Consider the following 25,582-nt stretch of genomic DNA (forward strand, 5'->3'; position numbering starts at 1 on the left):
CATGGGTCTTTCACATTTGTGTGCTTAGCCTTGGGCTAATCCAAACCTCATGGTATACACAGCAGTCATTTATATAACTCCAGTGTTAAAATTTCAGAATGTGGAATCCAAGTTCAGAATATTCAGAGCAGTCTTCACAATGCCCACAGCACATGCCTAGGTCAAAAAGCCATGTCTAATGATTTGATTGGGAAACAAATGTTCTCATGCTAGTCTTGATGTGACTGTCAGTGCAGGGATACTGGACCTTTGAAACCATGAACTAATGGGGGTAGCCTATTAGCCTAGGGCTAGCAATGATGAGAAATGCCTTTAATGGTATGGCTGAAGAATATTGCAAACCATCAGAATTGTAATGTCTTTGTTCATCAGTGTCCCACAGTGGACACTATGTATACAAATTTTTAATGTCAGTAGCTCTGTTTAGACACATTTGTCACTCTTTCTATGATAAGAATGTCTCTAGGTATCAAATACGTTAAATGGTGAATCTTGTGCAAAGTTCTTGTGCACAGTATTATTTGTGCACTGTGCCTACCATAAAACCATAAAAAACAAACAAGAGAATGGCTGAAAGAACAATGTCTAACAAGATTCCATTTACCTAACAATGCATAATTTGTATGTACAGCATATAACTAGTGCTACTGGTGGTGAATTATATTGTTCAGCCCTGCCTTATACAAGTATACTAAACTATACTACTTATACAACTTATACTAAAGCACTATGGATTTTGATTAATTTTACTGCAAGCTCCGAAGTGTTTAATAAGGCAACTCATTGAGAATCAAAGTCTGTATTTTAATTTAATTATTTGTTTGTCTGTTTGTTTGTCTGTTTGTTTGTTTGTTTATTTGTTTGTTTGTTTGTTTGTTTGTTTGTTTGTTTGTTTGTTTGTTTGTTTGTTTGTTTGTTTGTTTGAGTTGAAATGGGGCTAACCCACAGGTGAGCACACCATTGTCTTCATGGGGTACATCATCACACATTCAAATCCCAGAAACCTTCCACAAATTCACTTTATAAACACTGTCTCAAAACTCACTGAGCTCTCTGAGCTTCTGTTAAGGTCTGGGGGCTTTTATTCTTAGGTTAGATTGCTTTAGCCTGGTCAGGAAATATTTAGTGGTATATTGTAAACCATTGAAATTGTAATATCTTTGTTCATTAATCTCCATCAAAGGATACAAAGTTGTACAATCTTCTAATGTCAAAAGCTCTGTTTTGACAAATTTGTCACTCTCATGGGCACTATGGATTTTGGTTTTGCAAGTACAGTTTTTATGTATTTTCTATGTTCTTTTGATAATGAAACATACTGACAATCAAAGTTTATAAGCACTATGGATTTTGCAAGTATCTATGTTAAGGATTTTCTATGTTCTTTTTATTTGTTTATTGGTTATTTCTTTTACTGCAAGCAAGTTTCTAATTTTCAGATCTATTCAATTCATTTAATTTCAGTTCAGTTCAAGTTTGTTCAATCAAATTTAAATATGATTTCATTCAGTTTTATTCAGTTCAATAAATTGTTCATCCTTACTTGGACAATTGAATATGCATAGACGCTGTCACTGTTACTGCCCTATCCTGTGTGGGGTTGCACATGCAGAACTGTGAAAGACATCTTGTGGACATTTGGGGAAAAAATAAATAAAGTCAATCTAATGTTACACCAAAGCAATGACTTGTGGTCACTTATACTGAGAACAAAAATCAAGTGAAAGATGCTGAATTCTTTGTCAGAAAAGCAATTGTTTATAAATGCATAGTGACTAAAATCGATGAAATATTGCAATATTTGACACCCACAGAAATCATGAGAATATATAAATGTGAAAAACTATCCAGAGCAGTGGAACCTGAAATTGTATAACTTTTTCACAACAGACATTTAAGCTTGTCAAACACAGGAACATCGAATCATCATCACCTCTCTGTTTATCTTCATCACCTCTCTCCCCTGCCTCATCACCTGTGTCTTTATCACCTCTCTCCTTTTCTCCAATCAACTTTAAAATATTAAGCTTTTTCAACAGTTTATTACAATAGAAGTCACCAAACTTTGACAATATTACAGTTTAGCTTCCAGCTTTTTTAGCAATGCATTTCAGCTCATAGATTCCTTAGATCATTCAGATCAGCTTCCAATTCTAGCAATTCATTTCACATTTCTGCATTTGCAGTAATACTTTGCAACTCTTAGTTCTTCATGCCTTTCCTGTTCCGACATCCTTAGCAATTCAGTTCATCTGAGTGATATTAATATAAAACATTTGTTCTTTCAGTCCTTTCAGGCAATTTATATGTCAACTTCTATCTTTGACGGTATTATGGTTTAGCTTCAAGCTTTTCTAGCAATGTATTTCAACTCTTACTTTCTTTAGATGATACAGTTCAGCTTCCAATGTTGCCAGCTTTCAGGTTTTTCAGCAGTGCAGTCCAATGCATTTCAGCTTTCAGCTTTTTTTTTAACAAATTTCATTCCAGCTGTCAGCATTTACGCGCAGGAAAATGCATTTTCTAGTTCTTTTTCTTCTTCTGTACACTTTCAGCTTTCAACTCCTCCATACTTTCAGCTATTTCAACCAATCAACTATCAAAATGTTCAGCTCTTTAAGGACATTTGTGCTTGTGTTCAGCTTTTTTATACCTTTTATACTTTTTAATATATTAAGCTTTTTCCAAAAAAATTCTGCCATTGAAATGAATGGACTGAATTTTCAAATCCTCTTCAATCCACTCCACTCTGACATTCAACTACTTCCACATACTTTCAGCTAGAGACTTAATTTCAGCTTTAAACGGGTCACAAGACTTTCAGCTATTAAACTTGTATTCAGCTTTTTTATATCTTTTATGGTTTTTACACAATCACAGTTCAAGTTTTACATAATTTTCAGTCCTTCTCAGATTTTTACATTAGTATGTATTGCACGGAATGTTCAGACTCAGAGTGCGTGATGTCACTCATGACAATTTTATCAAAAATCTTCAAAACATTATGATCTTACTTCCACAACTTACACTCTACAAGTGAAATTTGCCTCATGCAATGTCACTTCCATTAAAATAGGACTCACAGTTTTTGAATAAATCGCCCAAAAGCACCAATGAAATATTTACGCCAATGTAATCTGAGGTGTGAAAGTCGTTGTCAAAAACAGAGATGATGATCAAATATAAATTGACACAGCTCCTTTATTTTAAATCATACAGAAACATATCCTATATCAGTGTCGCCACTGAAGTCTTGGGTCACTCATGCTGAAGACATTTTTTCAAAGTGACTTTTAGTTTTTGAGTTATAAGTAGTTGTTCGTGCCTGATTTTGGCCTAGAAACAGATTGTCTCCCTCAATTCTCAATCACTTAGAGGGGAGCACTGTCACCATAGCAACCTGTGCCTTTGCTGTGAAGCTATTTATAGACCTGTTTTAAAGGTTTATTCCACCCAAATACTGCGTTCTGTCTAACTTCTTATAGGTTTAAAGGTTTATTCCACCAAACTACTGTGCTCTGTCTAACTACTTATGTATGTCTAACTACTGTGCTTTCTGTGACACTCTGGATATCAGATTCCCTATAGCAGCCATTTGGGATGACAAGTGTGTGACCTGGACCAAGAGTGTTGCATGCCTGAAGTCATGGAGTCCCTGGTCCTTGGGTTCCTGTTGAGCTGTTTCCTTTGGCTGCCAAGTTTGCCTGATTGTAGCTCTCACAAGGAGGACAATTCTCCACTTCCTGGATCCCCAGTGGCTCCACCTGCCAAGTCTGCAGCATCCCCAGTGGCTCTGCCTTCCAAGTCTGCAGCATCCCCTGGACCTTCCAGACCTTCTGGACCTCCAGTCAGCCGTCTTAGCTGACACTCAGCCAGACCTCCAGTTGGCTGTCTCCACCAACCCACAACCAGACCTCCCAGATCGTCATTTGGCCATCCTCACTGACACCAAGTCAGATCTCCGACTGCCCGTCTTCTGTTCTGCACTCCAGCAGTCTGCCTCTCCTGCAGCCCGACCTCCAGATCAGCTCCAGAGGGGTTTCGCCTTCATCACCGGCCCCCTGCTCAATCTCCAGAGGTCCTCAGTTTTCCTTTGATCCTACCCTCAGGCTGCTCATCTGAGACTTTTTGTTGTGCCCTTGTCCAGCCCCTGGGCCGTTCACCCGGGGCTCCTAGCTCTGCCTCTGTTCAGCCCCCGGGCTGTCCACCTGAACTTTCTGACTCTGCCTCTGTCCGGCCCCCAGGCCTTCCACCTGAACTCTTTTGCTCCGCCCATGTTCAGTCCCCAGGCCATTTGCCTGGGGCTCCTGGCTCCGCCCCTGTCCTCAGGCTGCCCACCTGAATGCCACCTCCCTGGTTCCCAGTGTCCCGGCCGCCTGCCTGTGCATCAACTTCCTGGTTCCCCTTACCCTGGCCACCTTCCTGAGCATGACCTTCTTGGTTCCCCACTCTCTGGCCGCCTGCCCAAGCACCACCTCCCTGGCTACCTGCTCTTTGTCCTGGCTGATGGACTGTCAGTTTTGGCCTCCTTCTCCCCCCTTCTTACGATGGCCAACCATCCTGTGTTCCTTGGTGACGTTTGTGGGACATCTGGAATGTTTGGACTCTGTGTTTTTGTTCTTTTGGGTTCTCTGTGTTACACTTATGTTACCTTGTCATTTGATTGAGCTTGTTTGTGTTATTTGACTTAGGGGGACTTTCTTGCATTTTCGGTTGGATTGTGTTCTGTGTTCTGGGATTTGGTTTTCTCTGTGTTTCCCTTGTGTGTTCTTTCACTCCTCCTGTGTTCATGTGCTCCTCCTCTCACCTGCCCTGCATTACCCTTGTTAGCCCTGCCCTGCTCCTAGGGTACATCTCAAGTCTCTTATTTTATCTCTCCTCGCTCCTCGCCTGAACTGGAAGTTTTTCCTGGTGCGCCATTTTGACAGGCATCCCAAGTCTCTTAAATTGCATCCACGCTTCCCTCACTTGCATCTTTTCCTTGCGTCTTAGTCCCTCCCACTGTGGATGCAAGGGGAGATGCAAGGAAACCAAGCGAGAAGAGAGGAAACGAGGAAATTTGTTTTAAGAGACATGAGATGTCCTCTCCTCTGAAGCGTCATGTGAAGCGACGTCCGTTTCTGATCATGGCGACAGTCGTCAGTCGGCTTTAAGAGCTGTAGAGACTCCTGATGGAGTTTGTGTCTGCACACATGTGCAATGTGCTGACACTAATGAAGGTTCACAGTTATCACCGCTAGAGCAGCTGTTTTCTCTCTGCAGCCTGATACCTGTTTAACAAACACCTAAATAAACCTGCATTCTGCATTTATACTGTGTCCTGGTCAGACGCACAGGAACCATTTCTACTTGCAGAATGCGTTTATACTATTAATTGATTATTTGCCTCTGTATTTTTTGATAATCCTGACAGTGAATTTATTATTTAATAACCCAGAATATGATCAGGGTGTCTTCTGAACACTGGAAAATATGTATTTGGCCAAATGTTTCAGGGAAAATGGAAATTATGTTACTCATATGAAACCCGATGCTCAGGAATTTTCAGCCTTCATGAGACTGAATGGAAATGACGATAATTGACGTAAAATATAAATGTGTTTAACTGTTATCATGGATAAAATTAAAGCCAGGAAGAGTCTGTCTGTCAGTAAGGAACCGTTTAATGGAGGAAATAACAGATCATGAGAAGAAAAATCTTTCTAATAAATGAAGAAAGTTGTTTATGGTTCTTTTGTTGGTCAGACCGACAATTAACAGCATAAAACCTGGGAGTGATATACTTAAATTTAATCTGTAATCTGTCTCCACTTCGGTATGAAACTGCAGTGATGTATCAGATCAGTCAGATCAACTGCAGCATCCAATCAATAACTGATATCCAATAAGGGGGCGTGTTGGCTGGTACTCTCATGTTTCCTCGCTCCTCGATCCTCAGAGATCCCTCCTCCCTCCTCGCCCCTCGCTCCCCCGAGCAAAATAAGAGACTTGGGACGGCTATCAAAATGGCGCATCAGGAACAACTTCCGGTTCAGGCGAGGAGCGAGGAGCGAGGAGACATAAAATAAGGGACTTGAGACCGACCCGCGTAAACTGGCGCATGCGCGACCCCCATCAACGGTCAAAACATATATCGTGACATGTGGTTTGTCCAAGTGAAGTTGCCGTACCTAGCTGTCCAAGACGGCGGAGGGGCTTGCGCATGCGCGACTCACATCAACTATCGACTGCAGCATCAGACTGCTGGCGGGGAGGAGAAGAAAACGAAGAAGAAGAAGAGGAAGGTAGCATATTCTTGTTAGCTTCATATCAGAGTTCAGGCTCTCTTCAGCTGTAGACCTGCACCCTTCTCCCTCTGCCACAGCTCAGGTTAACGATAGCTTTGTAACTTAATAAAACGAAGCCGTGTTGTCGGCTCGCTGCAGTCCTGTTCAAACAGCAATTGAAGTTGACTTACTAAAAGTTTGTTAGTTAAGTTACTTCTTGTCGCTGAGTAAAATCTATAGCTAGGTAGCTTAGTAGGGAAACTTTAAAGGTAACTTAAGTTACCATGTTTGAGTCTGTAGTGGTGGGCAGTTATGGAGAAAACGCCACGTTAATTTGCTAGTTTATCAGGTCCACCGAGCTAAAACTAATGCAGTCCTACAATAAACCTTCCCTCAGGAAAGTTCTAATGTTGAGAATTTGTTGAACACTGTTTTAGAGAGGCCTTGTTTCAACGATATGGTCATGTTGGAGTCTGTAGTTTGTGTCGCTGTTTCTAGTATTTAACTTACTCTGTACCCTCAATGATGTAAATTGTGGAAATAGCATTAAGTGGGTTATGCAATATCTTTTATGGTCGATTAATTATTGATAGTCCATAGGATTTTAACAGTAATCAATAATTTGTCTAGTCATCTTAATTTAATGCAGTAATTTTAATATGTCGATGAAAGTTTCACATTGGTGTGTGTGTGTGTGTGTGTAGCTGCAGGATGGATGTGTCCAGCAGGCTGGAGGTGTGGCAGCAGCTGGCTGAGAGCTGCGGTCTCAGTACGGTCCAGCAGGGCCTGCAGCAGGTCTGGAGGCTGCTGCTGCTCTGTCTTATCTGCAGACTCTGCTGTAGATTGGGTGAGCAACTCTGCCTGTGCACACAGCAGCCTTCAGAAGGGCTATTCTTAACATAGTTTTGATATTCACATAGGTGGAGGCAAAGTTGGATATTGTATTAAGATAATGTTCCTTGATTTCAACACCATTCTTATCAAAATCTGTATTTGGATGCTTTTGCTGCTTTAAAGCAGTGAGGTGACAATGACATTGAAAAAAATATTTTTCAAACGAGTAGTTCACTTTCCATGTCATTCACATTTATTACACTTGGCTATAATAACTACAAATTTAACCAACTCTGATTTCAGTTTTCCTGTGTGTGTTCCTCAGTAGGTCCTTCCACTGTGAAGCATGTAGTGTCAGCATTGTCTGGGATGTACGGCCTCTACATCTTCTTCGAGCTGCACATGCTATGGATGCTGTTGCTTGGCGTGCTCTGTTACCTCGTTCTGCTGCTCAGCCAATACTCCAGCAGCAGAGGCCTCTTCCTCTCAGCCGTCATCCTCATCTACCTCCTCATTGGGTGAGAAAACACTGCACAAAACATATAGGGGAATATGTACTGTTGTAAATTATCATCAGGGGTCAGCACAATTTTTCAATTTAGCAGGGTGTTTAGTAAGACTACATATGTAGATAAACCCAGCCGCAGGTCATTTGATTTGCATAAAATGTTGCTGAGTAAGAGCTGATGCTGGGCTCATTGTGCATGTGTGGGAAGGAATGGAGCATAAAGGAGAGTGTTATTAGTTTAATATCCTGATGTGATGTTATCAGTGAGAGAACCTTTAAACTCTTTTTACTAGATTATTACTGTAAACAGAAAATATCACAGTCAATTAAAGTGTTACTGGCAGCTTCAATCATATCGCACTGGACTGGAGCTGCTATGAGCCATTAAGTCAGGTAAAATAGGCAGGGGGGACTGGGCTTTTCTCTCCCTGTTTGTGTGTGTGTTTGAGAGAGAGTGATAAAACAGTGCTGTATAGTGTATATATATGTGTGTGTGTATACACTTACTCACACACACACACATCAGTGGAGGCTGGTCCATAGAGGCAGAGGAGGTTGCTCTTCCTCTATTTTTTGAGAGGCAAGAGGAAGATCAAAATAAAAAAAGAATATTTGGTTGAAATAAACCATTATCAAATCTCTATATTATTTATAAAATATTTTTTCTCTCTTCTTTTGAAAAAATCCATTATTGAAATTCTGGTTAAAATGCTTCAACAGCAACACCTGCAGGGCAGGAGGAGAAAGGGCAGTGTGTGTGAAGTGGTGGTGAGAGAGTGAGGGAGAGTGAGGGACAGAGGAGGACGGGTGCCTGCTGTCCTCCGCAGGACGGGATCTCTTACATCAATTTAAAGTACTTCATTTTTTTTCATGCTAATCTATGATTGGCCAAGACACGTAAAATGACGCTCCAAGAGAGGACGTCCTCCGTAATCAATCAACAACCAGAATGCAATGTTGACATCACGTTGATCCAATGACAGTTTCCAGATTTCATCTTCAATTCTCTCCACTGTAAGGCAGAGTAGCAGCAGTAGATAACGAGCAGTAGATAGCTGCTTGCGTTAGCCAACTCAACAGTTAGCTTGTTGTAGCAGCCTGAATTACTCTTTATACATCCATGGGAGGACCGTTAAGGACTGCTGTTAAGCTAACGGGAGAATGGATCTGGACTGTGTGGCGCAGCAGCGGCAGAGTTAGCTTGTTTGTCATTGTTGCTAATGATATCAGACTGGTTAACCAGCAGTCACAAAGTTCTGTTAACTAACAAACAAGATGACCAATAGCCAGAAATGAACGTTATGACATGGATACTTCATCTCCATGAAAGAAAGAAAGAAGACATCAGATACAGCTTCTCTTTCTCTGTCGCTAATTTCATCTCTGATAGTTAAATGTCTCTGTGGCTGTTGTGTGAATTTATCTCCTTAACCAGAATGCAACAGAGATCATATAATGTGCTGTGGGTAGTTTGCTTGTTGAAGTTACAGTGAGTGGTCTGGACTCACTCATTCATTTGGAATTGATCCAGTTTTTAATTGAGTGGTTGTTCAGTCACCTTGATGTTGTGTGATTAGTGAATGATTGTGTAGGAGGACTGGCTGCTTGCTTGTGACAATTTCTTCAGTTTTTTTTTTAAGCTGAGTTGTATATTGAGTAATAAGCTTAGTGTTAATATGTCAGCTTTGTAGACTATATTTTGTATGTCGTGCACATAGATTAGAGTGTGTAGGTCATGTATTTGATACATGCATTAATACTTTTTGTGAACCTACACTTTTAGATTTGTGAACGTTTTTAGTGTTCAGTCTCTCTACTGTTCAGCACTGATCTGTACCTGTATCACATTATGAGCTTTGTGGTACTTAATATATTTCTGTATACTAAGAATACACAGGAATACATGTAAATCATATGATATGTTGTCTGTTCTAACATAAATTTGTTGTTACAATAGAACATTACTATTAATCTGAATTTCACTTTGTTGGTAAAATGACACATTGTGAACCACTCTATGGCTAAAATGAGCACTTCTTTGTTTAGAAACAATATGTATATGCTAAATGTCTATAAAGAAGCAGCCTTTTCACCACTCAGGGGTTTTTATTTTTGAAAGCAAATTGTTTTACTGGCATATAAAATTGCCCCCCACCCCTCCGATTTCATCAGGTGGGGTACAGTGATATAGTATGATGCAATTTGTTGTAAGATTCCATGTTGGTTTTCCTCCTGTTCTCCCCAATTTTTTGAGTCACCAGCTGCCACTGATATATATGTTATGCATAGTTTCCTGCACAGTTATGCTGCAGCGGTCAGTCTGCGATGATAAATGAAGTGCATTTTTAGGAATTTGTATGAATTTAGATTCCCTTCTTCCATATTATGTGCCTCTAAACAGGAACGCCTTAGGGGGAAGCCTGGGGAAGTCATGGCCAATACACATGGGGGGTTTGTCACGGGTGTTGCTTGTTAAGTGATTGTACAATTTTGCACTTCATGGGACAAAAGTGTGCAAATTTCCCATTAGTTAATTTCATAAGTTCATAGTTCTGCAAACCTTCTAGATTCTGATTCTGTAGAATTCAAGTCTTGTAATGTTGTTTTTCTGCCTCCTCATTTCAGAGAGTTGCATTTAATTGATACGGTGACCTGGCATAAAATAAGAGGTAAATATTCCATGTTTGATTTGAGATTACTGTCATGATCTGTGATCTGTGCATTCATGTTCTGAAGTGAAGGTCTGACTGAGTTTTTCCATTCAGCTGCCACATAGCATTGCATTCATTAGCAGAGATGTTTTGAAACTCAACAGGGAATATGAATAATTATCAGACATTAGTTTGCTGACCTCAGAGTGGAAGACAGTTTTAGGTACACAACAGCACATAAAGACACCGTTCCTCAACATTGAACTCTGATGCGTGCTTTCACTGGATGATCAGGGTTGTAAAGTTAGTAATCAAAAACGAGTTAGCTGTAGCTAGAATATAGCTTTACTGTATTTGTTATTTATTTAGATGCCAGCATCCAGGTATGGGTGCCTGCAGGAGTAGTTGTTGACAAATACATGAATAAACACTTACAGTATATCTGCTAACAACTACATTTTAGCAGTGTTTCCCCTAGGTGTCTGCTTTGGGGTGGCGGTGGCAGCCTCAGGGCTGGGGGGGAGCAGTCATGGATGTATAAAGAGAACTGGATACAGGAAGAGCGCCAGGCTTTGAAGCAAATTTGACATAGCGGCCAAACCGTGTAATTACAACATCACGTGATGCACACTGGCCCAAAAAGACTTTTTCCTATAGACTTACATTGTGAAAGAAATGTCTGTAAATCAGCAGATACATCACAACCCCAGCAAAATGACTTGTCTCACTATCAGAATTAAATCTATCCGGTCCGATGACATTTCAAAAGCCTCGAAGAGCCGCATGATTGAATTGTTTTATCCCCATTCAAGTTAGCCGGAGGGCTAAACTGGAAGTAGCCGGCTCTGCCAGAGAAAGTCACTAGTGCGCATGCTCTATGGGCTGCACAATGTGGAAGATCCGGGTACTTTCATACCCAGAAGTCGTTTTTTTTTTTGTTTTTGTTTTTTTGCTTCATGCGCCACTGAGCAACTTTCATAGGAATGAACGGGGCCCTGCCTCCGACGCTGTATCCAGTTCTCTTTATACATCCATGGGAGCAATGCACTCTGTTTCTCTGTTTAGCGCCATCAGGTTAGGCTAACCCATTGTTGCTAACTTTGGCGCTAACCCCTTTCACTTTTCCAGCAGTTGGGGAAACAACAGATGTGACTTTTCTTTGTCTAGAGAAATGCAGCATTTATTACCTGACACACTGTAGCCTATACTGTACATTTACTGCCAGATTGACAACTGCTAACCTTTTCCTCTACTCCACTCGCATTCACTGTCACTTTTCTGCCGCTTCCTCCCTCACACACGTGCTCAACCACTCACTTGCTACGCGCACATATTACACACTGCCCTATTCCTTAAGAAGAGCTATGCTACCAATAGTTTTCCAGGCAGTTACACAGAGGTTGACTCATGTTTCAGAACAGTGCTGCACAGAGGCTCCCATATGTTATTAATTTCCGAATGAATGGATATTTGGCGTTATTTTTGGGCATTAAAAGAAGATTTTTTTTGGCCTGGTGGGGGTTCTTGTTGGCCTGGCAGCCTGTCAGGCCTACACAGTTATAGGGGAATAGTGTGTTATAAACCATTTATTAACAGTCCCTTACTTACTTAATACTCAGTGTTACCTAAAAGGGTTATGTTGACTGCATCATTTTGCAGCACGTTTACAGCCGTAACAAAGGATTCTTTCATTATCTTTTTTCAATAAGCAGATGTTTTCATTCTATAAAAATTATAAAATTCAATAGTTGGCAACTAATCGATTCATCAACTAATTATTGCAGACCTAAATGTGTTTCCGCCTTAATTGCATTTTCTGAACATGTTACAACAGCAGTCTTCAAGAGAAAGTATCAAGTAGCCTCGTTCTGTGATATCAGCTGTTACAACTTTGAAAACAAATTCTGTTAGATGTCCAGTGTCCATCCTGTCGTGTGTGTGTCAGGCTCTCAGATGGTGGTGGCCATGAAGGCCATCTCTCTGGCCTTTGACCTGGACAGAGGAGCAGTGGGCAACCTGCCCTCCCCAGCTGAGTTCTTGGGCTATGTTCTCTTTGTGGGCACCGTTGTCTTTGGGCCCTGGATCAGCTTCTCCACTTACAAGAATGCTGCTGAAGGCAGAAAACTGGTGAGTGGCAGTTAACATTTCCAGCTGCCTGTGTCTGCATGCTATTTATCTTGTATGCCACTGCGGAGGTGATAAAGCGGTTTGTTCCTCAGAGCTGGTCGTGGCTGCAGGCTTCCTTCCTCAGCCTCCTGAAGAGTCAGATCTGCCTGCTGGTCTCCACCTGCATTGCCCCGTACCTCTTCCCTTTGTTCATCCCCATCCACGGAAACACTGTCACACACAAGTAAGGCAAATGTTCATGCAAATCTTTGTCCTGCTGCAATTTAGGTACAGCCGCTTTTACGGTGCACTGGTTTGAGAATGCCCTGTCTGTTTTTCTTCCCCTGCTTCCAAGATACATTTGAGTAAGGTAAGGCTTATTTTCAGGGTTAGAATTTACTGCTTTTCTCCCTGCAGGCTGCCGTATGCCAACTGCAGTATGTTTAGAATAAATCCTGGGTAGAAGAGATGTATTATTGGATTTTGTTTTTGAGAAAAATATTCATTACTGTGTTCATACTTCTAGAGGGCACATGGCCATCCCTCTGAGATACCGTGCTTGATTATAGCATCAGCAGTATAAAGGCACAGTAATACATTATCAGGTACTTAAAATGTTCTAAACTTGTGACTGAAGTTCCATACTCCACTTTCTGTGTATTTCTGTGTTTCTGACGTTACGGCACAAGATGGAAACAATCAGATTCTAGTGGAAGTTATAGAAATGTTTGAGTGTGGAAAAAAATGAATGATTCTAATGATGTTTTTGATGTGCATGTGTGTTGCACAGGTGGCTGCATGCCTATGAGAATGCAGTGTCCTTCCACTTCAGTAACTACTTTGTGGGCCACCTCAGTGAAGGCACCAGCATGCTGGCTGGAGCTGGCTTTACTGAAGAAAAAGACAACCTCAGGTGGTAAGTAAGGGCTTAGCAGCTGTGATATGGACTTGTTTTACAGTTTGAGGATGGTGGAGTGATCCTGTGGTTCCAATACAATTGGGATGGTAATAACAGTTACACAACACAAGAGCTTACCTTGCGAGACATCTGGATTTGCATACTCACAACATCACGGGATCCCGCGAGAATCTATCTTGTCAAAACTCATGTTATGCACCGAACCACCAGTGGTTCGGACCAATCAGCGTCCTAAGAGGATTCTCGCGTGATCTTGTGATCTTGCTTCACAAGATGATGATAGTGATAGACAGATGGTTCATCTAATCACCTGCCAGGTATTTTTTGAAAGTGCCTGCCCTTTTCTAAACAGTTTCCAAGGATGACTTCTCAGATGGTTCAAACCATCTGATGCATCACGTTACACAAGAGCCACAGACTCTGAACAACAACAACCCACATTAGCTTTCCTGCTAAGGTCTCCTTCTTATCTAACTTAAAGACATGAACACAGGTGTTGTCCTGCACCTTGCAGCTTGTTGAATGAGCCACCAAACAAACATAATTAGTCTCTTAGCTGCAGCATATAAACATACTTGCAAATGTCACTTCAGATATCTTAAATGCCCACTAGCAGACACTGCCGATTAAGCCATATTTAAAACCCAAAGTCACCTCCGACTAATTTCAGAATTGGGCAGAATTTCTGACAGATCGGTTGTCGTTTGATGTGCGATCTGGCTGTTGGACTATCAGTTTGATTTTTAATAAATTTTGGTTTGCTGTGTGCTTGCTCTAATATTGTATTTTACATAGTGTGGCGAAAAGTGTATTCATGACTGAAACAGATGTAACTGAACTTTGCAGCGGAACAGATGGATCATACTCTTTGCATCTTCCAGACATCTGTGGCACAGTATTTTTCTTTTTTTCCCTTCGTACTTCCTGTTCATAGTAGAATTGCTCAAAGTAATGCTGCCTTTTTCTCTTTTTGTTTACATGTTGAGGATGCAGTCGTCTTGAACTTCATTGGAAATGTCAAATGGGTTCATGCTTATGTTCAGTGTGTGCTTCACATTGTGGCTGGTTAATTGATCTGTACATGTAAGCGTAAAAGTCTTTGTGCAGTGTAATGTGACCCATCTTAATCGGTGATAGATTTTGAGGTGTGAATGGAGGTTTGATTATTTGCCTCTTTTCATCACTTTCATAACCTTCTTGTATCAGATTGAGCACACAGCTTGAAGTCTAATCACCTAAATGTTGTTTATAATAAAGAAAGTTATTTGGATTTCTCAGGGGAGGCTTCAAAATACAAACAAGATGGATGGCTGAATGAGTGATCCCTGGGAATCCCAAATACTATATATTTGTATGTTTTTGTGTTGTGCAGGGATATGAGTGTGGTGAAACCTCTCAGTGTGGAAATGCCTCGGTCCATGGTGCTGGTGGTGACGTCCTGGAACATCCCTATGTCCCGGTGGCTCAAAACCTGTAAGTAGGAGCCTCCACTCTGTCTGTTAAATACTGCCTGACACACCAACCCACAATATTCAGGGCTGGGCTTACCATTATAGTAATCAAAAACTTACTGTAGGTGGCAGCTTCTCATTTTTAGACGACCGTCACTGTCTCTGGTTAAAATGACAGATATCACTGACAGTAGATTGGTACTCACTGCTGTATTGCCTGTACGAGTCTGTCTGGCCAGAGCAATCAACGTTGATGGGAAAACAACTGGGACACCGAGTGATTGGGCTTGGGACAAATGCTGGCTCATGGCCAGTTGACGCTCCTGCAGTGAGTTTTCATCATAACTTACTGGGATATTTTGTAGGTCTGTAGTCTCCCAGTCAACTGGTCAATTAGTTGGTCGATATGCTCTCATCCGACCAAATTCTCATTGGTCGAATAATCTCCGTGTTACCTTCATAAGAAGAAAAGTGCTACATCAGTAGCCTTCCAGGATTAATCCATTATTTCCTGCAGCGGGAGGAACAGACTAACAAATTACCTGTGAAAACGGGGGTGTATTCAAAACACCCCTGTTGTTTTCACAACTTTGAACTCGCCCAACCTAATGGAGTCTGCTAGGTCTAGCCTAACTGTACCCAATGTTTACTGAGTGTTTATTAAATCAGTGTTTCTCCTATAATTACAACAATGAGAACCCCTGCCAGGCCAAAAAAAAAAAGTTTCAATGCCAAAAATAACGCCAAATATCCATTCATTCAGAAATCAATAGCGTTTGGGAGTCTCTGTGCAGCGCTGCTGTGGTACGTGAGTCAACCTCTGTGTCGTTGCCTGGGAAACTATTGGTAGCGTAACTCCGTTAAGGAATACGTCATTGCGTAGTATGTTTGCAAGTGGGAAAAGAGCGAGCGGCAGGAAGTTGTCAGTCTGGCAGTAAATGTACAGTACAGACTACCATGTATCAGTTAATAAATGCTAAAAAGTCAAGTCTGTCATTTCCCCAAGTGCTGGAAAAGTGAAGGAGGTTAGCTCCAAAATTAGCAACAATGGGTTAGCCTAACATGAAGACGCAAAACAGAGAAATGAGAAATATGTGGCTGCTGAGTTCACTGTGTACTCTGTCCCGTTACATCCAACCTCCTCGCAACTAATCGATTAGTTGAAGATTATGTACGATTTCAGTCGACCAAGATTTTCTTTGGTTGACTACAGCCCTAATATTTTGCAATCTATTCCTCTGTCTTGCGGCACGGATGAGCCCAGGTAATAGAGCAAATCACCAATCCAGTGGACCGGTCATCTGCCACCCCTTTTCAGAGAATAGCAGGTCTCCTCTTCATGCTGATCCTGCTCTCTGGAGATGTTCCGCTAAATCCTGAACCAGTGACCCCTGGAGCGCTGCAGAACTTTGGTGCTGACTTGTGCCCAAGTGTGTCTGGAACTCCTCTGGTGCCGGTGATAAATGAGCATCAACTTTCTAAGCCGGGCTTCTCCCTTAACAGACTAAACTTTGTTGACACTTGGTATGATGTCTCAATGAATAACTTTTCGTCACTGGACTGTGGAAACCTTGATAGGTCCAGTGTCCCTCTCACAGAACCTGCTGCTGACACCACTGTGTGTCGAAACCCTGCAGTGAGGAGGCAGAGGTTATTCAAAATCTTCCAAACTGTCAATCATGCAAAAGTCTTATGGGAGCTGAAGCTGAATTCGGTGGACATTTTAACATCAGAAGCATTACTGCAAAGAGCAATCAGCTAATTCATCTTGTGTCTGATTCAAATCTGGACTTTCTCTGTCTGACTGAAACATGGTTGAAACAAACAACTCCTGTGAGTGTGTTCACGGTGCCTGGATACCAATGTTTCAGAAGAAACAGACCTGATGGAAGAGGAGGAGGGGTGTTTTTTTATGTGAGAGACAACATCAAACGTGAACGTGTGGTTAATAATGCAGGTAACACGTTAGAATATGTTGGGATAAAAATAATGTTATCCCAGCAAATGTCTTTTAACATCATAGGTATATATAGGCCCCCTTCTGCAGATGACACTTTCTGTGATCAACTCACAGAAGTCTTGAAAGAGTGCAATCTCAACAAAGAATTATTACTTATGGGTGATTTTAATGTGAACTGGGAGGATAAAACTAAGAGGAAAAAACTAAAAATGATCACAGAGAAATTCCAACTAGAACAACTAGTAAAAGGCCCAACTAGGATTGTGAAATGCTCCAGTACACAAATTGATCTGATATTTACTAACAAAAAAATCTGGACTGGGTGAGGAACCCATTCAGTGTGAATTAAAACAGCAGAAACTGCTACTGAGTGAGTCTGAATATTATTTTTCCACTCACAATAAGGGTAAATGGCTTTGTATTAAAGGAGAATAACAATAATTAATTAATTAGAAAAATAAAAATATATGTAATGAAAAGTTATGTAGATGGGTGAATATTTGAAAGAGTAAAAACTGAGACAAGCTTTGCAAAAATGAAAAAGTATCAGTTTCCTTTCATAGATTGAAATGGCATTGAAATGACATAAAAAGGGAACTGTCAATAGAAAAGCTGTTCAAAAGCATCTTCTTCCCTTAAAGCATGATTAGAAGATTTAAACTTGATGGCTGCATTAGAAAACAGCAGCAATGGTTATGTGTGGAGTGGTGCTGAAATCTCATAATTTTACATATTGTGTTATTTGTTTGGCAGGCATCAGGCAATGTAACCTGTAACATGTTTAACAATAGGGAAAATGGGAAAGGTGGGGAAAAAATTGTCAGATTTTTTTTTTTTGCTTTAATTCCCCCCCCCCCCCTAATAATTTTGTTTACAGCTCAAAAAACATGTTTAAGTGTACAGTACCTCTTTAAGCATCACATCAAAACAAATGTTGAGTGTGAGTTCCATTATGTTGTATGCTTACTGTGCTCCTGTCCTCCATGTTCCTCAGATGTCTTCAAAAATGCCATAAAACTGGGAACTTTTCCAGCAATCCTGGTGACATATTCAGCTAGCGCCTTACTGCATGTGAGTAAGAATGTACACACTTCTATCCAGAAACTTCACTGTATAGGTGGCCACTTAAAGCTACAGTATGCTAAATCATGTTGTGCCATGTTCTGTTGTTGTAAGTCCATCTACTTTCAAGTCAGTGTGGAAACATATGATAAACTACAAACCCCTGCCATCCATTGGTACTATGTGGTTTTAACTGTTCACTGATGGGGAAAGGGTTAACATAGCCCATCAGTAGTAGATCAGTAGTAGTTCTTTTCTCTGATTAAAACACTAACTCTGCATTTGAACACTGGCACTGATTGGTAAAGAGAGTTGCCTACCATTGGAAAAGGATTTTTGTTAGAAATACACAGTATGTAGGAAGTCTACACCTTGTGTGAGATGCTGAATAATTGTCTATCAGTATTTGAACTAAATATGCAGTTTGTTTTCCTCAGGGTCTGAGTTTCCATCTAGGAGCTGTTCTGCTCTCTTTGGGCTTCATCACATACGTTGAACATGGTACGAAGAGCATTTCTATTTGTACGAAAGAGTATTAAAAATCAAACTGAATTCAATTGAATTTTTTCATGTTCTCCTTGGAGAGAAAAATCAAAACCAAAAGCAAGAAATGTACGTTTCTCCCCTAGTTTTGTATAAATTCACTATTACATAGCTGGAATTCATATATCTATACAGCAAATCAAGTCTATTTTCCTCCGTTTTATACACGTAACTACAGTCATTGTGTATCGCGCTTCCAAAATGCAGGTGACCTACACTCAAAACTGTACCGTAATGTCGACACACAAATGACCTCAAAGACCTTTTTATTTCTTATCAATAACACAAAACTATTACCAATATATTTTAAAAAAAAAACATGTTGACATTTTTGACTGCAAAGAGGGATGATTTCAATTGGACTATAAATGTGAAAGTGATGCACCATGGGTCAGCCAATAGCTCTGGATTAGGGGTGTGCATCTTTCCCTCTCAGACGATTTGATATGTATCTAGATACATATTCCACAGTCCAATACAAAAACGGTACAGATAAATTTATAACAATATGATACACTGCCAATTTGATACAATTCGATTCAGCTGCAATTTGGAATGGATATTTTAACCTTTTTAATTACATGTGACTAAAATCAACAATACATTATTTCTGCATTTCTTATTTCAAAAACTAAATCATAAACACAATGTGTAACTGTCCAAATACTTACCCTCTGGACTGTAAGTACATGCAGTGCTGCTTGAAAGTTTGTGAACCCTTTAGAATTTGCTCTATTTCTGCATTAATTTGACCTAAAACGTGATCAGATTTCCATTCAAGTCCCAAAACTAGATAAATAGACATCAGTTAAACAAATGAGACAAAAACCTTACACTTGTTTGTTTATTTATTGAGGAAAAAGATCCAGTGTTACATATTTGTGCATGGCAAAAGTATATGAACCTCCTAGGATTATCAGTTCATTTGAGGGGGAAATTAGAGTCGGGTGATTCAGTCAATGGGATGACAATCAAGTGTGAGTCTGGGAAGCCCTGTCCTATTTAAAGAAGAGAAATCTGGGTCTTCATTATCAAAGTCTGAGCTTCACAATACTGGTTTGTGGAAGTGTATCATGGCTCAAAGGATATTTCTGAGGACCTTAGAAGGAGAGTTGTTGATACTCACCAAGCTGGAAAGGGTCTCAAAACCATTTCTAAAAAGTTTAGCTCAAGACCATGTGAATAAGCCAGAAGGTGATTGGAAAAATATTCTGTGGATGGATGAGACCAAAATTGAACTTTTTGGCTTGAATGAGAAGCATTATGTTTGACGATGAGCAAACAACTGCATTCCAGCATTAGAACCTTCTCCCATCTGTGAAACGTGGTGGTAGTATCATGGTTTTGGCCTGCTTTGCTGCCAGGACAGCTTGAACCAGGGCAGCTTGCAATCACTGAAGGAGCTATGAGTTCTGAGTTGTACCAACACATTCTATAGGAAAATGTCTAGCTATCCATCTGTGAACTGAAGCTCAACAGAAAGTAAGACAACAACCCTAAACACACAAGTCATTCTACCAATGAATGGTTACAGCAGAGGAAAGATAATGTTTTGGAATGGCCAAGTCAAAGTCCTTACCTTAATCCTATAGAAATTATGTGGAAGGACATGAAGCAGGCACTTCATGCAAAGAAGCCCACCAACATCCCCAAGTTGAGACTGTTCTATAAGGAGGAATGAGCTAAAATTCCTCCAAGCCAATGTGCAAGGCTGATAAGCAGTTACCAGAAACATTTAGTTGAAGTTACAACCGCAAAGGGGGGTCAAACCAGTTACTGAAGGGTTCATGTACTTTTGCCTCACACAAATATGTAAGATTGGATCATTTTCCTCAATAAATAAAAGAAAAAGTTTATTTGTTTTGTCTTATTTGTTTAATTGGGTCCACTTTATCTAGTTTTAGGACTTGTGTAAATATCTGATTACGTTTTAAGTCATATTTATGCAGAAATACAGAAAATTCTCAAGAGTTCACAAACTTTCAATTAGCACTGTACATGCTAACTAATGAAGATGCAGAACCTCAATTTTTACTTCATCCTACAATATGGTTGATTTTTTTTTTCCTACCCTCAGCTCTGAGAAAGAAGCTTGCAGCCATCTTCAGTGCCTGTATCCTGTCCAGGCCCTGCGCCTTTGACTGCAGCCATCAGCACAAGAAGGTACAGGTTCAGCTCTACTCAGCTGTGGAGCAGCAAAGTATTACAGTCAGAGCAAAACAGACATGGACAGCAATGGGTTGTACCACTGATTATATAGTTGTTTCCTATCTAAGGGAATTGTGCAAACATGTATTAAATATTATGAATTTAGATCATTTTGTAGAGATCTGTTTTCACTTTGACACTAAAAGCTCAAAAAAGCCTCAATAATCAACTTTGATTCATTGTTGTAAAATAATAATCCATCCACAGTATTACATTTTCGAACCCATAAAACAGTGACTTTTGAAAACGCTGCTGAACCTGTTTTAGTTTGAAAACTCCAGGATTGCGTTTGTCTGGACAGGCGGAAACAGACTTTTGAAAACAATCATGCAGACACCCACATTCTCTTCCTGATTGGGTCTTTTCATTCACAACATGTCCTTCCCTGATTCGTCACACCCCTATCACGTGACATGTAACATGACATTGATTACCAGTGGTTAATTCAACATGGATAATACTTTACAGGTGTTGCTCACCTTGTTGGTCCAAGCAAAGAAATCTCTGGTCTTACTTTTCGGCAGTGCTGTGCTTCCTCCGTAATATTTTAGCATGTGATATGCATTTTCAGGTGTGTTTGCATGGATGGAGATTATTTCTGAAAAGGTGCTAAAACACTTGTGGATGGAGATTGTTTTCGTTTTAAAACACTGTTTTAAAATTAAAACATTAGTGTGGACATAGTCTTAGTTACAAATCCATGATGTAGAGTTTCCAGGTTTGCTAATTTGGGTGGATTTATTGTTGTTTAGCACTTTAAGGTTCATCAACCTTTTTCATTTAATATGCATTGAAAAGGAAAGTGCCCTTCTGTCTTGGTGTCTGTACTTATCTGAGAAAATTCTAAATGATGTTTTTGATGCTGATGATTTGTCAAAATTCAGATGCTTCACATAATAAATGGAAAAAAAACATGTTTGTAGAAACTTTCCTGTACCTGCAAGGGTATATAAGATGTTCTTGCAACTATTTCTCAGTTTCTTTTTTGCTTTGGTCTGTAGGAATATTGGGTGATGCTGCTGAACCTACTGTTCAGCCTTCTGGCCATCTTCCACCTCACCTACCTGGGCTCCATGTTTGATCCTGGAGTCGATGAACAGGAAGTAGAAGAGGTAAGGAACAACCTGAGGACCAAGCTCAGTATATTTATATAATATATTTATATGCCAGGTGAATGTCAACAAGATACAGTGCAGGACATGGTGGCTCCATTAAAATGTTAGACTTTGTCAACATAATCCCACCAGGAAAGAGGGATTATATCCTTTGAGTTGCTGGAAGGATTTTAATGAGAATCATCTTCAGGGCGACTGTAGCTCAGGAGGTAGAGCGGGTTGTCCACTAACTGGAAGATCGGCAGTTTGATTCCCAGCTTCTAGTCCTCATGTCGAAGTGTCCTTGGGCAAGATACTGAACCCCAAATTGCTTCTAATGGCTGTGCCATCAGTGTGTGAATGATTAGATTCCCTCTGATGGGAAGGTTGGGACCTTGCATGGTAGGCCATGACACCAGCATATGAATGTGTGCAAATGGGTGAATATGACTCGTAATGTAATAAGGGCTTTGAGTGGTCAGATGACTAGAAAGGCGCCATACAAGTACAGTCCATTTACCATTTATCTATTCAGGAAGTGTTCAGTTTCATTGATGACAGTGCAACAGCAATTTAAATAAAAAGCAGCAGAGTGAAAGAGGCTAGAAAACCTTAGTGAATGAGAGCAGCAGAGGATTGATATATATTAAATAAAAAAAAACATGAACAATGAACTAAATAAAAAAATAAACTGTATAAATTAAGCTCTCTTCTCATTTGAAGATATTATGAAACTGGACAAATTATTATGAAATGTTATTTCATCATTAATTTTCATAAGAACTAGATTTTATTGAATATCGTTTTCATTTTAATTCTAGACATTGTTTAAAAATCTCCTTTTTCTGTTTGTCTGTTTTTATTTCATATTGGCATTTTCTCCACTAACACGTAATTCATGGGGTAGCAGTTGTTGTGCTTGTTATATTAAGAAATGCAGGAGGTACATGATTGGCCAAAAGGTGAGGGGTTTCATAAACCCCTCACCTTTTCATAAAAAGTGATGTTGTGGAATTAAATGGGTCATTATGAAAAGTGACATTATGAAATAAAAGTGTAATGGGGAAAAATTCCATTATGACATAAAAGCAGACTTGAAAATGGGCATTTTGAAATAAAAATGATATAATAACAAAAAACATGTAATAATTCATAATAGTGAGAAGTGTTGAGTTTGCATTTATAGCTAATTTAAAGAGAAGCATATCAGAAAACAGGGAGGTCTCTTGTTAAAATGTGATGACATACCAATAAAACAGAAAACATTTCATTCATTTCATCATTTTATGTGTATTCTTCCATTGTTAGATTTATTTGTTGTTTGTTTTTTGTAGTTTACATTGTCCTCCAAATTAAATGACCAACTATGTGGTTTGACCATGTGACTCCAGAACAACACGTAGGAGTGATTTCTAATCTGACCCCCCTATCGACAGTAATTGGCAGGACAGCATCATTTGTCTGTGCTTTCCAAAACCGTTACACATCACTGTTATAAAATAATGATGTTTTATGATGTGACAATGTTGTGGTTAATGTCTGATTAGGTTTAGGCAGCACAAAAGCCACTTGGTTAGGTTTAGGGGAAGATCATGATTAGGGTTCAAATCATTGCTTTGTTAAGGTTAGAGAAACGTGGTGTGGGTCACTACTTCCTTAAAGTTAGGCCACCTTCATCATTCTGGCTACAATAATAACCATGGGGCTAAAGCTGGAGTGGGGGACTTCTTCCCCCCCTTCTGGCAGTGAAAGTAATTAAAAAAACACTGTCAACACACGCTTATGTCATAGGCTCCGCCATAGCCTACTCTGTCACTGCTGTTGTGACTGTAAAACAGTGGATAAATTGTGTCATGGAGTCCCATGAAATGACTCGGTTCACTATCAGAATATGATCCATTCAGCATGATTCAATTATTTTATCCCCATTCAAGCTAGCAGAGAGCTAACCGAAAGTTAGCCGGCTCAGCCAGCCTAAGTCTCTGCCAGTAGAGCGGTCTCCTGTGGCAAAGTCTACTGTTGGTTAATGCCTCCATCCACCCCTCCTCCTCTGAATGAGGAAATTTGACTTTTATAGATGTGAATGAACACTTTGCATATTCAGAGATCGGTGTGCCTGCGATTATACCCGCATACCTAGCCGCCAGGTCAGGAGTGATTCTAAATGTGCGCAGATTCTTAACCACAATAAATAAATTCTATACATAGAAATGATTTGATAATTTACTACTTACATTAAGTCTTACTAGAGTTCCAAAGCATATTCATGTACCACACACTATAATGATCAGACCTGCACAGAATATCTGATTACATTTCCATCCTGTTTGCAGGGTTATGCTGCCATCCACACCATCCAGAGGTGGTCTGAACTGAACTGGGCCAGCCACTGGCTTATGTTCGCCTGCTGGGTCTTCTACCGTTTAATCCAGTGATGTCATCAAAATGCTTTGTAATCCAATGGGTCATTGAATAGCAGGGTGTTGTGGTCTGATGGAAAGGACTGTGTCAGCTGGAGTAAATAAACAAACCTCCAGACCTGTTTGGAACTGTATCTAATATCTTCTGGAGAGATGGATAGATGCTGAGTGGAACGTAGCAAATACCAACACTATAGGACATATTAAAATGAACTGCAGAAAATGATCAGTTTACTGACTTCATTGCATTGAAAATATGATTGGAACAAATAAAGGACACTACATGTAGGACCTCCTAATGCACCTTACAGCTGAAATACATCAGGCACGGACATGACGCATCACCTGGGTGGGGCGGAGGTTTTTTGTTTTTTTTATCTGCTACACCAACTGTGTCTCTGTTGCATGTGGTTGCGTACCAGCCCTTGAATTTTGCCAATTGAAAATGCAGTTGGTTATACAGAGTTTGGAAGTGTAGCTACAGTCGGGTGAAAAATTAAAGGAAAAGCTGGTACAGGTCTGAATGCTTCACCCCTACAATGAGGGGATCTGGTGGCAGCATTGGTCAGCCTTGGTCATTGATTCTACAAGTCTCTGCAACACCATTCTTCAAAAAGATATTCTTTCATCTGGTGTTTTCGTGGTGGAGAGCACTGTCTAACACATCAGTCCAAAATCTCACATGGGTGTTCAATTGGATTGAGATCTGGTGACTGCAAAGGCCATAGCATATGATTCACATCATTTTCATAGTCATCAAACCATTCATTGACCCCATGTGCCCTATGAATTGGGGCATTGTCATCCTGGAAGAGATCACTCCCATCAGGTTAGAAATGTTTCATCATAGGATAAAGGTGATCACTCAGAACAACTTTGTATTGATTTGCAGTGACCCTTCCCTCTAAGGGGACAAGTGGACCCAAACCATGCCAGCAAAATGCTCCCCTAAGCATAACAGAGCCACTGGATCTCCTCACTGTAGTGGTCATGCATTTAGGCCTGTACTGGTTTTTCCTTTAATTTGTCACCCCTCTGTATATATATATATATGTACTGTACTTTTTCCATGTTTTTTGTTGTTGTTACATTTTATTATTTTACATTTTATTGCTGCTATTGTGTTTTTTCTATTAAATGTTTCTATAACTGTAAACAGGCCTCTGGGTTATGATTATGCTGGTTGAAGATAATGTCAGACTGGCACAGCTAGGACGGAACCATCAACTCTGGTGTGAATGATATTTTTTTCCGGTGTTAATTATAATCATTTCCCAACTAAAAAAATCATTTGCCTATGAACAAATATGTGTGGACCAGCACTACATACTACTACATTTATCACTTAAAGCTGGTGAGGAAGGAATACACATTTGGGTAGAGATTTGATAATCAAGTGACATCTGGGAACAACCCCTTGATCAACCATATGCCAACTGTGTGTCTTTCCTGCCTCCTGACCCCTGCTGATTTGACCTTTTTGATCCTACCTGAATGCAGTCCCCCCCCCCCCACCCTCCTGTATCTGCTCCTTGATTTCATCTGTCTAGGAGCCAATTT

At 40.2% G+C, this 25,582-nt stretch overlaps 1 protein-coding gene across 4 annotated transcripts; it reads left to right on the top strand.

Annotated features, from left to right (window-relative positions):
- Positions 1-6,062: 6,062 nt before the first annotated feature.
- LOC122982847 (protein-serine O-palmitoleoyltransferase porcupine-like) lies at positions 6,063-24,394 on the top strand. 4 transcript variants are annotated; one of them, XM_044352429.1, is made up of 13 exons: positions 6,063-6,284; positions 6,971-7,113; positions 7,426-7,618; positions 10,234-10,277; positions 12,205-12,386; positions 12,479-12,609; positions 13,156-13,281; positions 14,657-14,757; positions 17,690-17,766; positions 18,195-18,258; positions 20,378-20,463; positions 21,510-21,620; positions 23,936-24,394. In XM_044352429.1, exons 2-13 carry the CDS (start codon positions 6,978-6,980, stop codon positions 24,035-24,037), a joined length of 1,353 nt encoding a protein of 450 aa, XP_044208364.1. In that variant the 5' UTR covers positions 6,063-6,284; positions 6,971-6,977; the 3' UTR covers positions 24,038-24,394. The 4 variants fall into 4 exon arrangements, with proteins under 4 accessions (XP_044208364.1, XP_044208363.1, XP_044208366.1 ...); XM_044352428.1 differs by having other exon boundaries at positions 6,268-6,369; XM_044352431.1 differs by having other exon boundaries at positions 6,268-6,369; positions 7,429-7,618.
- Positions 24,395-25,582: the final 1,188 nt, after the last annotated feature.

This window comes from Thunnus albacares, chromosome 5 (assembly GCF_914725855.1).
Source record: "Thunnus albacares chromosome 5, fThuAlb1.1, whole genome shotgun sequence".
NCBI classification, from domain to species: Eukaryota; Metazoa; Chordata; class Actinopteri; order Scombriformes; family Scombridae; genus Thunnus; species Thunnus albacares.